The sequence below is a fragment of the Hoplias malabaricus genome, chromosome 2 (assembly GCF_029633855.1).
Source record: "Hoplias malabaricus isolate fHopMal1 chromosome 2, fHopMal1.hap1, whole genome shotgun sequence".
In the NCBI taxonomy this organism is placed as follows: Eukaryota; Metazoa; Chordata; class Actinopteri; order Characiformes; family Erythrinidae; genus Hoplias; species Hoplias malabaricus.
This window is the reverse complement of record NC_089801.1, coordinates 8,699,886-8,716,400: the sequence shown is the minus strand read 5'-3', so window position 1 is coordinate 8,716,400 and position 16,515 is coordinate 8,699,886. Positions and strand designations below refer to the sequence as shown.

General features: G+C 37.3%; 2 protein-coding genes across 2 annotated transcripts; both read right to left on the bottom strand.

Annotated features, from left to right (window-relative positions):
• Window positions 1-249: 249 nt before the first annotated feature.
• mpc1 (mitochondrial pyruvate carrier 1) lies at window positions 250-4,773 on the bottom strand. Its single transcript, XM_066658575.1, is given in 4 exon segments — window positions 250-654; window positions 821-953; window positions 1,632-1,728; window positions 4,517-4,773. Coding segments are annotated over 4 exon segments (330 nt in total). The 5' UTR covers window positions 4,592-4,773; the 3' UTR covers window positions 250-629.
• A 3,053-nt stretch (window positions 4,774-7,826) lies between these two features.
• On the bottom strand, window positions 7,827-12,644 carry LOC136680273 (sulfotransferase 6B1-like). Its single transcript, XM_066658574.1, has 7 exons — window positions 12,374-12,644; window positions 10,537-10,649; window positions 9,350-9,439; window positions 8,854-8,980; window positions 8,325-8,419; window positions 8,096-8,252; window positions 7,827-7,954 (listed from the first exon to the last, which is right to left on the bottom strand). The coding sequence occupies exons 1-7, from the start codon at window positions 12,627-12,629 to the stop codon at window positions 7,827-7,829; spliced, it is 966 nt and encodes a 321-aa protein (XP_066514671.1). The 5' UTR covers window positions 12,630-12,644.
• Window positions 12,645-16,515: the final 3,871 nt, after the last annotated feature.

Sequence of the window (16,515 nt, the reverse complement as noted above, 5' to 3'; positions counted from 1 at the left end):
ACATTTTTTTTTACCTCTGTAGCATTGAGCAAGATGACCTAAAACTGCAATTTTCAAATCTGATTTTACGTTTTACACGTAATTACAATCTTTAACACACGAACACAATCAACATTGTCTCATTCGAGTGCAATAACCCATTTGAATTTCACTTTTTTATTTTACATAGATTTTCAATGATAAACACCACCGATTGTCAGTATTCAACTATTACAGCCCCATCCCAATGTACAACAGTAGAGTGACATGCAAGTTTGGACAGAATTTATTTTTCATTTCAAGTTAGGATGACATACACAGTCATATTGTGGAATAAATTAGTTGAATTAACAATTATATACACCAATATCATGGTATATAACGTTTTTAAAAAATGTGCGTGTAACAGTCCTCTGTAAATGATAGTTCCTTTTATGTACATTCCGTTTTATTCCAATCCTATTTAAGCCTGTGCCTGAAATCAGTATAATGTCACAATTTATTATGAGGTCAGTTAGATTAGCTTTTGGCAATCATTAAAAAAGGTTGTCTGGATATTTCATGTTCAGGTTAAAAAATGCATTTCAGGGGGCCATGAACCAAACAGTGCTGGATAATCATAGAAATCTCCCACACTCAGCAGTTGTTCATCAATTTGCCATCTTTTTCTCCATGCTGTAAAAAGACACCAAAAATTAGAGTCTACCCAGGAACATGATTGAGAGTCTGAACAAGGACTGAGGACTGAGAAAATAGCATAGTATCAAACGGAGGATAAACAAAACCAATATCTTTTTTTTTTTTTTTTTTTTTTTTTTTTTTTTTAAAAGTGGCATCTTACTTGAATTTGATGAGTCTCCCTCCCTGAACGAGCTGTGCTGTTTCATTGGTGAGGTGGCAGGCGAAGAGGAGCCAGTTCCTTGGCTGCACTTTGTAGGCAAATCTCATGAACAGCAACGAGTAGCAGACAAGAGCTGGTACAGCACAAGGAGAGGAACACATTTTAAATACTGTATAGTTGAATATTAAAATCTAACTTATACCCACATATGTTAACATTTCTCAACAGTGGATGTTTTCTGTAGTTGAACAAACTTTTACATTTTTCTGATGATCTAATTTATAGCAAATTGCAATTATTTAATCATGTAACAGAGGTGAGTTCTTAAACACTTCACTGTTTCCTGACTAATGTCTTAATAAAACAATCTTAATAAATATGTAGCAACATATTTGCAGTTGAGAATACTTTAAAGGCAAAGAAAAAGTGCAATGCTGTTCAGTAACACTTTAGTTTTGAAGAGGAAATAATTTAATTTCTGCTAAGGCAATGAGTGTTTAAATGATCATTTGGTGAGACTAAAAATAGTGAAGTAAAAGAGAGAAATGTAAGGCACTGAGGAGGTGGAAATTGGCCACTGCTGATTGGGGCTGTAATGGGTGGGACCATGAGTTAGTGCAGTATTTAGTTTCAGAGAAAATACAAAAGACTTCCCAGAAAATCAGTAGCAGAGACACCTGTGTTTTCAATAAATAGCAGAAGGAAGGCAGTGACGTCATATTTAATCCTTCACCAGAAACACTACTGTGTACACATTCTGCCATAAAAATGTGTTTTCATGCGACTTGGACTTTAACTTTTTGTCACTTACCAAAGGTCATTCTTCCACTGATAATTTCTGGACTCTTTTTCATGTCTGAGATTGCAGCAATGGGTAACCCCCAGTTTGCTACCGGACCCCAGAAATGCTAAAGATAAGAAAAGCAACATCTGATTAACCGTGATTATATTACATTCCTTTAATCACATCAAATGTAATCATCAGTAAACTAAGTAACAAGTTACCACACAGAGGCCCTAAAACTAATTTGGATAATTGATCATTTAAAGCTCATCAACAGCATGGACCCCAGATTTTGAGGTTTCCACCTTGGTGTTATTAAATGTCCTTACTGGAGTCTGGTTGGAACTCTTGTCTTGGTTTTCCTCTAGTATATAATTAATCTGATCTTGTGCAAACGGTGCTCTTTGAAACATAGTAGTAAACTAGTAAACTTTATTAGAGAATGTCATTAAAGTTAACCAACAATTAAAGGGGATAATATTATAAAAAGTAGTTTTCATGCTTGTGCAAACACGTTTGTTTATCTGAGTGCCTACCAACCCACCTACAGTGAAATTAGATAACTCATTTGGAAAACACAGGCTCTAATTAGCCTCCCTTAAGATGTACGAAGGGGAGCAGTGCTGCCACTCATCAGAGACTCTCCAAACAGGGCATTGTACCCCCATTTATGTGAGTTTAAAACAAGGTTAAACTGTGTAAAACAGATACGAAAAGCAAGGCATCTATCTTTTGCACCGCATCCCTACACCTTGTAGCTACAAATCTCATCAGTCAACCTCTCACACACTTGTCATTATGATCTTTTAGGAAAGACCCACTCAGCCATTGTTTGTATATAAAAGACTCTTAAACCAAGCTTTAGATTAAAATACAAATGAGAAAATCCAACCAACACCGTGCCTAGTATTATTACAGTGCCTAGATTTGAATTAAAGTGAAAAATGAGTAGTTACAGCTGTAAAGTCAGACTGACTAAACCATGACCAAAGCCACTGATAAATGCTCAGTGTATTCACATATGACCCACACACAGAGAGTGTCACTGTTAACAAACAGCCTCAAAATATTTTGAAACTTAGAAATCACTCCAATAGTTCAGATGAAACATAAGATATATTTCACTTTTTGCATTATTTTATGAATCAAGTATCAAAACTAATGTTTTCCTTTTGAGGTTTTTAAAGGAAGTTTGGGGGAATAAAGATTTATGATACATATTAAAATAAAAAACCAGTGGCTATCAATATGCTGATATTTCAAGAAAACAGATTATGTAAAATGTAACATAAACCCAAATCTTTTTGACTTAAAATAAATAAATAAAAATGACTTACCGTACTGAAGCAGTGAAGGTTCAGTGATAGAGTAAATAAGCAAAAAAAGAAGAAAAAAATAGATTAGAATAAATGTTAATTTCAAAGCAAGAAAAGTTATATCTGAACATTTTTTATTTGTTTTTGAACTTTCCTCAAGTTGATAAAAGCGTAAGCTAAAACATATTCATTCATATTCTTCATTGATGGTGAATCCAGTGAATTGGTGACATGGGACAACTACTATTTAACAAGGCAATATAATTTACCTGAGAACCAGAAGTGGATTAAACAGAAAAGATGATAATGATGATATAATTTAGTTTTAAAATATGTAACAAATAAATGCATGTGTGGTATGTAAATCCAGTATGTAAATAAAAATTTTGTCTGAAGAGGAATTAGTAAAAACTGTACTAACTTTCATTTGGGTTTCGGGCATTTTGTCCAGATTACTTCATCACACAAACTCAAATCAGCAGGTGGCTGAATAAACAGGTTGCTTAACCTTAATCAGGTAAATGATAAGGAAGCCCATTCCCACCAGGTACAAAGAGTTTCTGGCTTTCTGGCTATAACTGACATTATATTTCAAAATAAATAAATATTTCCATAAATGTTTAACTTACAACATCAATATCTGGCTTTAATTAAAGTGATGACTTTTCTTGCCCTGTCTACATAAACTCAATGATTCATTCCCTCAAAATGATGAGCCACTGACACAAACATATTTACGTATTTTGTTTTCAAAATATTGACACAGTCACATGCCAAGTATTTGCTCATTTATTGAAACGTAGCAGTTCTTTATTTGTACTTAGCAGAAAATCGTAGAATCTTCTGTTAATCAGAATGCCATATTTATGTTATTTTCAAGAAATAAATATAGGCTCTAATGCCTTTGTCTTAATTCAGACAAATCTCCACCAGCTCCTCTGCCGCTCTCCTACAACTCAAAAGCCTCACCCCATTTTTTGACAGGACTGTGCCCTTAGGTTAAAGACGTCAGAAACACTGCTTGTCCAAATCCGCTCATGGAATCAGCCTTTATTTGTTTTTTTAAAATACAGCACGGTATTTAGTATTTTTGAAAAGGTTTGTTATACCAATATATCGAAATATTTACCAAAATGTCACATTATTGGTTCACCAAAACGATATTTCGACATTATAACACGTTACTGCCAGAGAGTTGGGCTTTTGTTAGTTTTAGGGGACTTATTTCCCCACAGTCGGTCGGGAATGGGCTTCTATAACTGACGGTCCTCACGGTCTTGTCTCAGTTTGTGTTCTCTGTTGACAATGTGAATGTCGAATGAGTCGCCGTTAACTAAACGTTGTAGACAGCAGGTAACTAAAGGTAGAGCGATGACCCCTGCAGGTTACTACACACAGGAACACAAACACGACCTTCAGGGATATTGGATCAATATTGAGAACAAAAATAACAGATGAGGACGTTAAAATCACGGTACATACGCAAGAGACATGCCTTTATTTACCGGGGTAGAGTTAAACGAATACGGTTTACGTTAAAACAACTCGATCAGTGAAAGTCGTAGCGGGCAGCTTTTGACTTTAACTGCACTGAACTCACCTCATCAGATACTCCCGGAACTCCTTACTGCGGAGATGATCTACAGCTTTACGCGCCAAGATCCCGGCCATTGTTTCCCGTAGAGGTAAGTTTAGTTACTGCTGAAGGTTATTAATAACGCTGCTGGAGGCAGCTGTGCGAAGTGAAGGCCCGGAGTCCTGAGTCTGACAACACAGAGGACACAGCAGCAACACCCGACCGGCCACCTCTTTCTACACTGTCACAATAAAAGTCCCACCTACAGCAACGGCGCTCCAAAGGTTGAAACACACTGGAGCAGCTGCACATGCGCACAAGGTCACCACCACCCTGCCCATTGCTAAACGCGAGACTGTTGAGAAAGTAGGGTGAATGTTTTCGGGACTACAGTTAAATATCCTCTACATTTACACAGAGCAAAAAAAAATAAAAAATAAAAAATGCAAGACGTCCCTCCACACCTCCCTTATTTTGAAATGAATGAAGACGTAGAGCCATGGTTATATGATTTAATTTCAAGTTATCACTAGATGGCGTAATTAAGTCAATAAAGCAAAGTCAACTAATAATTACCACTATACAATATCCATCCATCCATCCATTATCTGTAGCCGCTTATCCAATTCTAGGGTCGCGGGGGGTCCAGAGCCTACCTGGAATCATTGGGCGCAAGGCGGGAGTACACCCTGGAGGGGACGCCAGTCCTTCACAGGGCAACACAGACACACACACATTCACACCTACGGACACTTTCGAGTCGCCAATCCACCTGCAACGTGTGTTTTTGGACTGTGGGAGGAAACCGGAGTACCCGGAGGAAACCCACGCGGACACGGGGAGAACACACCAACTCCTCACAGACAGTCACCCGGAGCGGGAATCGAACCCACAACCTCCAGGCCCCTGGAGCTGTGTTATACAATATCTAATTTTATTATTATTATTATTATTATTATTATTATTATACATTGTCGCTTTTTTTGTAATTTAGCTTTCCATATTAAAGATCCAAGAACTGTTCACTTGGCAGAAAGTAAATAGCAGAAAATGCAAACAGCTGACAGATCTTATTTTTGTTGTTACATATGAATACTGCAGCAAAGCAGTAGCAAATAATTCTTAGCCTCTTAGGGTTATGCTACAGGGAGCAAGATGGGGTTTGAGCAGAATAAAATAAAATACTATTTATATATATGAATATACTTTTACATGGCTTCCATTTGTACGTTATCATAACTGCTCAAACCGGAGAAATATAGAAATTTTAGTGTCTCTGTTTCACTCATGAGCAATAACTATACCTAAAAATGTCAAGCATGTAGACTAAAATAGATACAACCGGATCTGCCAATTACTGGCATATTTTCTGCATTCCACTCACACTTTAAATCTGCAAGACACTTTTAACATCTGGTTCACTGTGAGTGGAGAGCTGAAGTGAAACCACACCTCATATATATATGTACCAGATGGAACATTCAAAATAGAAAACGTGAACACACACATGCCACATACAGTCCATGCCATTACACCTTTATAATAAAGTCGTTATGGAGATCACATTCCAAAACCACACTCACTAATATGTCTTTGGGAATTGTTGCCTATTTAATGAAAAGTGTATCTGTGAGGTCAGGTCAAGTATTGAATGCAACAATCCTGAATCACAATCAGGTTTTCACTGTAATATATTTGGAAGTATATGAGCAACCCTTTTTAATACCCTGGAAAATAACCCCAGACTACTATCTCCATCCACCAAACTACAATGTTAACATCAGCATTTTCATTGGTGGTGTTCTTGTGGCACCTCCAATAACCAGATTCATCCATCATCCTTCAGCTAGGAAGCCCATTTCATGCCACACCCTTTGCACAGTTCTTGGGCTAATGTTACTTCCAGTGGCATTTTATTGAGTGCCAATGATATTTAGGTACTACATGTTTCAGCACTTAGCAGCCCTACTTTTACTGTGCATTGTCTTCTACGCTAAGACTGAGCTGTTATTGTTTTTAAATACTTCCAGTTCACAATAATAGCACTTTTTTTTCATAGCATAAGAAGCAGATTCATCCAGCCAACTTCTGAGACAGAACTTTGGAAAAACTGAAAGCCTGTCTCCCAAATAGAATAAAAAATGTAATATGCTAAATGCTAACATTATTTTAGATTATATTTAGTTGCTATTTCTGTGTACTTCCCTGTTACATATGCCCTCTACTATTTTCGTAATGATTAACTGATAATCGTAATAAATGGTTTTACCTATTGCTGCAATGTGTCAGAACTTGTCAATGAAAAGGGTACACTATAGGAATGCTGTCCAGTTTATCTGGATGATGAGCCACTCCCTTCTAAATGGCCTCTCCTTACATATTGTCACTTGGCTTGAAACCAATGTAGTGAATTAAAAAGGCTTACTACTGTTTTGTTATGCTAGCTGATATAAGCTATACATAAAAAAGTACATGTGTTACCACTAATATTTAAAACCTCCTTACTATATTGTACTTAAACTGGACAAAACCCGATAATTTTACAAAAATCTGAACTAAACTATGTATCTGAGTGTAGTGTTTTTCATAGTTTCTTTGAAGAACATGTTAATTTAAAATACTTTTCAGAAAAAAAAGTCCTTTGACCAGATATGGCATGGTGTTTTATATTTATATGTATGTTTATGAAATAATCAGAAAAAGAAAAAAGATTTATTCCATTGCATTTCAAAATTTATTAACATTTATAATATTTTATAACATTTTATAAAATAAAAAACACCTGATTTTGCAGCTGCGGATGAAGAAAACGCAGTAAATGTAGACCACAGAATAACCTGTGACTTCATTTAAAACTAGTCCCAATATGATGGTAATACCCGTGAACCTGGACACTCTGTCGTTGTGTCATCATGTGAATTTTTTTAATGTCGTTGTGGCACTAATGTTTTGTTGAATGGGGGATAGTAAAATAATACTCTAATGACACAAATTAAATAATAATTATACTACTTAGGGCATCTATTTGGGTACAAGTTGCTTTAATAAGAATATACTTTCTTTTTTTTTGCCTAGTTCTAAGCTCCTCCCCTTTCCAAATATCCAAGTCCCCGCAAATGTCCACATTCCTCAAAAATCATTTAAGGTGTGTTGTTGTCCTTGAGTACCTTTAATCATCCCTGACAAACATCTTACACTGACATTTCATCCTGGCAAGAGATAATCCCTTCTTCACCTACAGTCACTTGTATGTGAACCTCTCTCGTTATCTGATGTCTTCTGTGTTTCTTCTGTTATTTACTGATAGCTTCAGCCCGCCATGCTCTCTCATCACTTGCAATATACATCGTATTTAAGTCTGGCCCCGAGTTTTGTCCCTTCCAGATACTTCTCAAATGCAGCATCCATTTCCTCACTTTGGGCCTGACTGAAATGGTTCCTCCAATCCCCAACTTCACCTGAATGGACAATGAGCAGGACATATGTCAGTTTTAAATGAGGTGCAAGTGTGCCGTTCTGTACCATTATTAAATAGCCAAAATTGATTTGTAAACTGACATTTAAATTTGATTGTCAGTGGATTAGAGAGGATAACCCACCTTTCCTAAACACAACATTGCTCATCTGTCCATGAGAACTCTTGGAGCTTTCTTTCATGGCACTGAAGGTGCTCTCCTCAGCGATGGTCTGAATCTGAGCATCAGTTAAGCTGTAGCCTAAGAACTCTCCCACCCTCTGAACCCCTCCATTCAGGTCCTATTGGACAAATACACTGGTTACTTTGAAGTCATTTACTGTAAATACGTGTCAATAAGAGGAAATGCATACCTGTTTGAATTCCTCAAATGTGACAATCATCACATTGGGGTCATCAATATGTTTCTCCCAAGCGAGAGCATGGTCAAAGTACGAGCCCCATGGAACTGCAGAGAAATTGTGAGGCATAATGTGGTGAAAATATACATTCTCTATATATGTCCATATTGCCACTATAACACCCTCTGCTCTTCTGTGAATGCTTTAAACTAGATGTTAAAATGTTTTAGAGAGTGCTCCACAACTCTGGAGAGTGCACTTTCCACTGCTTTTAATGGAAATTATTAGTTGTGTGTGCACATTTGAAGTTCTGTGTCCACAGTGAATGCACCTTTCACTCTCAGTGGTATACCACCTTCTAAGTCATTGAGGATGAAGAATTTTAGCATCATAAAAGAATTGATCTTAAGCAGCTTTTGACAAGTGTTCCCAAACTTTTGAATTCTAGTGGGGGCGAGGAAGAGTCTACTTGCTAGAGTGGTTAAGACTGTTAAGATATAGAATAGTGTGTGTTAGTGCATAAATAGTCCTGCCTTTGTACCTTCACCGCTCATAAAATCGGTGTAAAAATGATCCCAGGACTCTGCAGTTGGCAAGACTGGGTTCTTATTGGAGAAGTGATAAAAAGAGACTGTTGTGTCCTTTGGGTTGCGGAAGATGACCAGCATCTAGAATGAAGAACAAGAAGCGTATAAAGAGGATTATGAAGCTATTAATTGCTTCTTTTAATGCAAAGTCACTGAAGAGTTCAACATACTTGAAGGAAAATGCTAACAGTCCAGTTTTGTTGTATCAGATAACAGATGCGGAGTGACAGAGCGGCCATTTGTACATTCATCCATGCTAATAAAAACGCAACTCATAAAACTGCACAAAAACAAACATTTAAACCCCCCTTTTCTCCTTTAAAAGGTGTCTACCATAAAGAATTTTGTATTATGTATGAAGGGTAGTTCAGGAGTCATTGGATATCTGTTCATTATGCTATAACATTAATAAAACTTTATTAAGCCTAAAATGGATAAACAAGAACAAACCTTGGGTTTCTTTTGGTAGAAGGAGTCTGGAATGTTGTCAGGATGCATGTGGGTCCCCAGTAATCTTGGAGAAGGGGCCTTCTGGAGGAACTGCAAAAGCACAGCAGACACAAATAATGACTGGGAGGGGAGAAACCATACCCTCAAACCATACTTCACAGCAGAGGCGGCTGGGGTTTAATGTTTAGAGTTCAAGTGCTTACGTGAACAAGGGATGGTCATGGGTTCAAATATAAAATCATAAAACAAGGCTGTAACCTGGTTTGAAATCCTTTATGATATACACTCAGGTGTGCTTGTCTGTAAGAAGTGCTACTAATGCATTATATTCCCGTTTCCCACCTTTCATTAGGGTTTTATAGACAAATCACACCACAAGATGTCCCGTAACGTTCTGCAAGAATGTACAATAACTAACTAACAACTTGTTCCAGCATATGTGTCCTTTACATAAACATTTTTGTGTATACCTTTAATAATGAGTGAATTCAGTTACTTTAAGGTGACTTATTATGGACACACATTCAAATGTGCATGTATTGCTAGCATAACACAAAAAAGCAAGTGAAATGTAAAGCAAATGAACCTAATGTCACCACGGCTAACGTCAAGTTGTAGCTAGAGGGATATAACACTGTTCAGCACTGGGCAGTGAAGCAGTGGGATATTGAGTGATAGACTTCCATTTAGCAATTTTTATCTGCCCTTCCAGAATTAACATTTTACACAACCCCTGTATCTTTAGTTCCAGTGCAGCTGAATGCAGTTTCACAGCTATGTTCCTACAACCAATATAAGGCATTTGTGAAAAAAAGGAGTTGTTACTACAGCAAAGGGGTGATACACTAAATGTGAATATGAGGAGGTGTCCACAAACATTTAGCCATGTAGTGCATAAATGCTTCTGAACTGCTCTTTTCTTTTACATTTAGGAGTTATATTTATATATATATAGATTATATATGTAATCTTGGTTTGAGGGTTTTTATTCTGCTTATCAATGAACAGTACACAACATACATATTAGCTGTTTAGTGATCATCTTCCACTTTGTTGCACTTTGTTCATGTGGGCCTGGGCTAATCCAGAAAGTCTTCTACCACATCCAGTGTGACTCAGCATTGGCATTTCCGGGAGTCAGACTGTAAACCTAGCGGATAAAAAAAAATCTTTAGCCACAATCTTACCTGCAGCGTCTCTGGACCAAAGAACTCCATGAGAGGAGGCATTTTTGATTCTATTTTCACACCAGTGGCAGTGTACAAGATTTTGCATAGCACTGCCACCATCCAGTTGAAACCTGTGACAGAGAAATACCTGCACATCAAGTTTTTGCAAAGTTTTCTTATCTTGGTACATAGTTAGCAAAGATTGCATCCCCACAGAAAAAGACAAGTGTGTACATTTCATGTATGTGTTCCAGCTACAAAAATTTTTTTAAAATCACTTGCATAGTTAGCAAAACTAGCATCTTGCTTGCCACGTGTTTGTGTAATAAAACTAACACATGTTGTTGCAATTTACCCTCCACAGTCAAATGTATATAGCACTAAGTATGTATTTGATGCATGGGTTCAAATGAAAAAAAAAAAAGAGCTTAACATCATTTACATTCTTGGTTTCTTGTCTTGCTATATGATTAGCATTCCCACTTGCCTGGTATTTGTACAATAATACAATTAAACACATGCTGTTGCCATTTACCCTCCTCCACCGTCAACAGTGCATAGTATCAACAGTGTTTTTAGGGGGTGGGTGCCCATAAAAAAAAAGAGCCTGACATCTGTTACAGTTAAAGGGAGTGTGTCTGTACCACAGCAGACCCCCATCTTCCAGGGGAAAAGGAGAGGTCAAACAGCTCTCTATCCCCTGTGCGGGCCCCATATGTGAGGGGCCCACTCTGACTCGCCAGTGCTAGGAGGCCCCATGTTTAATTTGACATTCCCCACTGGCTCTTATCTGTCATCTCCGCACTCTGGACTAGTCTCAGTCAGTAACCCTAGCATACAGATCACATTCCTCAAGTTAACAGACTACCTACCTTGTCAGAAAAAAAAGGTGCTGTACAGGTAAATAATTATTCTAAATATTGGGGCATATAAAATCAACACATCCTAAGAAATCCCAAACTAATTTAGAATGTGGTACAACTATGTTCCCCAGCTAAAAGCACTGAATATCCTTGAGGGTACCAACTCAATGATTTTTGAGTATATTTCTAAGAATGTACGAATACAATAATTAATTTAGAGGATCTGAAATTAATAGCATTCACTTTTTTGATCTATATTTTGGTTCAAGCGTATAAAAAGTAGCTTTTCTTGTGGTTCAATCTGGATATCTCATGGTCTTTTGAACTAAAAACCACGAATGGATACAAAATGCTATACAAAATTTATAACTGATCTCAGAGCCCAACCTTGAATCTCCATTTTTGGTGTCATTACAATTAATAATGTAAGTGAATATGAGAAATGGTAAACAAATATAATTTAATGTATATCACAGTTGGTAATCCTTGATAATTCACCTTAAGAGCCCTGGAAGAGATGAATATAATGCACCTGATTCAGCTGATTCACCCTAAAATATTTTAGCCAGAGGCAAATTAACCAAAATAAATAAATAAAATAAAATAAATAAATAAATAAAATAATAGCAGTAATAATAATAATAATTGTGTACTGTCATTGGATTTTCAGTGTTGTATGCTTTGGCCACATAAACTGAATTCTCTGAACATATGTTTAGGTGATAATAACTGTCATATACACACTGGATTTTGCTGATGTCAAAAGAGCTGCATGTCATATAATAAGGCAAGGCCTTTTTTTGTCTGTGAAGCAGTTAATCATTCTTGGATCACCATTTCTTTATATAGATTCATTTGGGAAAAAAAAATCAAAACTCCTTTCTGTAAGATTTCTTACAAATAGTTTAGAAAGTAACTAGAAAACTGTTGCTCATTAGGTTCAGTTTGTGCAGAACTGGCTGTGAATTACTCCTTGTATGCTTTACACTTACCGCATTTGGGATAAGCCACCAGCATTATATCATCAGCCCTGGCTTCTACAGCCTCCAAAGCTTTGATGTTCTCTTCTGGGCTCATGATGACTGGATAGAGGACACCATTGTACCTGTAGAGCTTCTCTTCCTCCTTCATTTTCTTGGCCAGCTCCATCCTGGACTGGATCCTGGCTTGCAAAACAGAGCTCATGCTTTTATTCTGCCCTGAAGCACCCAAGGTCTTCTCAGCTTGCTTCTCTGGCCCCTGGTCCATCTGTTTATGCAGCTGGACTTCCATAAACTGGAAGTGGGTGTGTGAGAGAAGAATGGCATGTGTGGGTGGGTGTGTGGTAGGAGGAGGAGGAAGACGAAAGTATACTCCTCCTACCTCACATGAAATTAGCGTGAGAAGCGGGCGGTTCCTGGTTGCTGCTAGAGGGGTTGTTTCAGCCTGTGATGGTGATTGATTGACTGACAAAATGTTCAAGGTCTGGTGCAAGTAATGCTTAGCAGAGTACTTCCATTTTCTCTACATTCTTAATCATATATGCACCAACAATGGTTCTTTGAGTCATGAATACTTTGAATTATCTTTTTGGAGAAAAAAAAGTGCACTCATTCTTTAAGGATTTTTAAAAGCGACATTATGGTAAAGCTCACCAGAGCTCAGTAATTAGAAGTCTTGAGAAATGTCATTGCAATGCTAAACAGCCACACGTTTTAGCTTGATCAAACAAAGTCTATTTATGGACAGACAGAGGCAGAAAAATGTATGGCTGAGACAGTGATAGATGTGTGTTGGTTTACAAAACTGCAGGAGGGTATATATTAAACCAGTCTTCAATTCCTCGGTTTAACCACTGTAATATTTACGGGGCTGGTAGTTTATTTCCGTATATACTGTGCTATCTTCCTGTAGTGATCGACATTCTGTAATACTGTTTGTTGGTAATATCTGTAAGTTTCATTCTACTTATGCTAGACACAGTGACGCAAGCAGCAGTGCCATGCTGTTACAGGGGACGGAAAAACCAAAGGCTATACCCATTCAAATTCAGTAACCCCCTCATTGCAGTTTCTCAATGTCACTTGCTGAACAGTTGTGTTACAATGTGACCATTCATGACTATAGAAATGGCATAGGCATCCTTCTCTCTGTGTTGGCTTGCCTCCATTTAGTATGGAAACACATGCAGTGCAACATAAAGCGCTGGTTTTGTGAACAACAGACCTTCCTTGGGCCTAATTTACAGCCAATACAGTGTTGACACAGTCCTTTTTTGCTGGTGGCTTGCTTTATTTTGACACAGCCAGCATAGATTCTGCAAGAATTCTAATGGAGCAGCGAGGGTTTGAGTTTTTATAGCTGCACCATGAGGCTTAGCAGTGAAAGACAGCATGGTACAAGATGGTGACATGATGTGATGTGTTTTGACTGGAGTTATTCGAACGCCCAGGCAGGCTCTCATTGGTAAATGATGTCCATTTGTTCAGGCTGCCATAAACCATCCCTACAAGCTTCCTATTTAACACCCTGATTTCAGTGTCCTTCCTTGAATTTGGTAGATTACCATGACACTCACAAAGTGCATTTGTTGAAGTCATCTGATCTAAGTCAAAATGAACTGTCAGCTGATATAGAACCTAAATAAACATCATCTATCTACTTTCTGAGACTCTATGGGTTTTATTTTGTGGACACTGCACAAGTGCACAGAAAAAATACATTCAAATACATCATTTCATGACGGGCAGCAGCTCACCAATCCAGCACAGAGCAGCGCAATCACAAAAAAAGGTTTTGTGTTAGAATGAATAAAAGACCAAATTCATTTCTCTCATTCTCTAGTGCACTGGTGACGCAGTTCTATGACAATATCGCAATTAAAGCACGGATGCAATGCCTATGCTTTAAATAAAATGAGTTAGCGACTGAGATAATGCTAATGTAAACGGTGGGAAAACAAGTTAACACTGGTTGCTACAAAATGTATTCATACACCACAAATGAATAGCATTAGCATTTTGCTACAAAGTTGTAATTAATTAACTGTAGCTTTGAGAAGAATAGGGTTAATTTTGGCAGCTTTGTGTAGCACTGTGGTTCCGTTTTGGTTCATTCCTCTCCGCTAAGTGCATTACAAAGGTTTCTTTGATGGAATCAATAAAAATTCTCCAAACTGCAAATTCGCCTTCTTTTTAGAAATCTTTTACTTTGGGGCCATGTTTGATGTTGTTTATGTGTTGAAATGTTAAAATTCGTCTGTTATTTTTGCCAAGAATAAAAGACAAAGACTGAGACAAAGCACTGCTGTCTGATGTCCCAGTGCTGTTCGCATAGAAGCAGCTACATATCTGAATCACTGCTGACCAAATACATTGTTCCAAAAGTGTTCTGATTTGTCTGAATGATTTGATTCTGACTTTAGACACACAGCAATGTTTTTTTATTATTATTATTATTATTATTATTACTATTATTATATATTTTTTTCTATAACCAGATGAGATTTGCATCAGGTGTAGAGATGGAAATGATTGTAGTTCATTGCTGATAGTGTTCTGTGTAAATGTTGTTCCTGCTTATTTCAGGTCTGTTCTGTAAAACTTTTCAAATAAGGGCATGCTTTTGTTTTACTTTCCTTAGAATTTCTACCAACGGTTTGTATTAACCATCACCAGCAGTTTGTGAATATGGTTAAATCTAACAGTTTCTGCTGTGTACAGAGTGTGTATAATCTCCATAAAATAGTGTAGAATTAAACTAGATTCTTTGGAGCTCCAACACATGCTCAATGACAAGTGCAGGATAGAGGAGTAAAAATCTCCCCAGAGGGTAGAGCAGTGAAACTGACAGGAACAGTATTTCAGCATTTTTGAACTTTCTCTCTCTCTCTGTTCAGTGTGATGGTAATTGCCTTTCTGATTCAACATGAGCAGACAGTTAGTTAAATGGGTGTGACAGAAAAAATGGGGGAAAAAAGAATAGAAAAAAAAAAGAAAAAGAAAACATGTTTGAGCGATGTGGTTAAACAGGTTCTACAGTGTGCGGACACTTGAACATAAGCTTACCATGGACAGGGGCTTGTATGGACAGGAAGAGGGACTTTGAAAAATCAACTGTGTAACACGCTGGACATTTTTAAGTCAGATTAATAATAATAATAAAAAATAAGTAACAAGAGATGTGATGTAAATTAATACACTTCAGTTGTGTCATGCTGAGATTTCCTCCTCCATGTTGTAGTAGTTTTGTAGCCCATTTTGATGTACTATTGTGTTTGGGTTTGAAAGCTTAAGTACCTCAAGAACATATTCCTTGTATTGGATTAACTGAGGAAAACAATTCAAATGTATGTTTAACCTCTATGGAGGACTGAAAATTGAGGTTTTGAGATAAAATTTGAGCTGTTAGTTAAATAATGATAAGACCTTTGTCTCACAAAAACTGAAATATGTTTCTATCTTAAAATAATTCGATATTTGATTAGATACAGGCTTTATTTTAATCCACAGAGCAACGTATTAATGCATCTAAAATAATTTTGGTATTAACAACTGTGTGTAGGAATTAAGTTTAATATATAACGTTTAACATAGGGTGACCAGATGTCCTCTTTTACCCGGACATGTCCTCTTTTTTAGACTTAAAAAAAATGTCCGGGCGGAATTTTACAAACGTCCGGGGTTTTGTTTTTCTAGAGCTTACATAGAACTTCGAGAAGTTTCGTTCACAAACTAGTCCCGCCCTCTCCTACTCCGATTGGTTCGCTTGAGTGAGAAGGGGGCGTGGTGAAGTAGCCTAAAATCTTCTGATTGGACGGTCTGACTGTAGAGCTACCGTTATTGGTCGATAACCTTCTCTGTAAACATTTAATTGGTCAGTCTGCACGACAGTAGTCGTCCACCCCAGAGACGTGTCCTCTTTTTCACCATCTCAGATCTGGTCACCCTAGTTTAACATGTAAAAGTGTTTGAAAGTGGCTCCTAAGTAAAGAACAATTCTGTGCTTAATTCATTTCTGTGCTGTTCCAGTAAGAGAATAATAAGTAAAATTATTTTGGGCTTTTCCACCATTTGTAAACGAGCCCCAGTGTGTGGGGGCCCCTATTTTACCTCTGTTTATGACCCGAAAGGTGTAGAACCCACCAGTAGGTGGT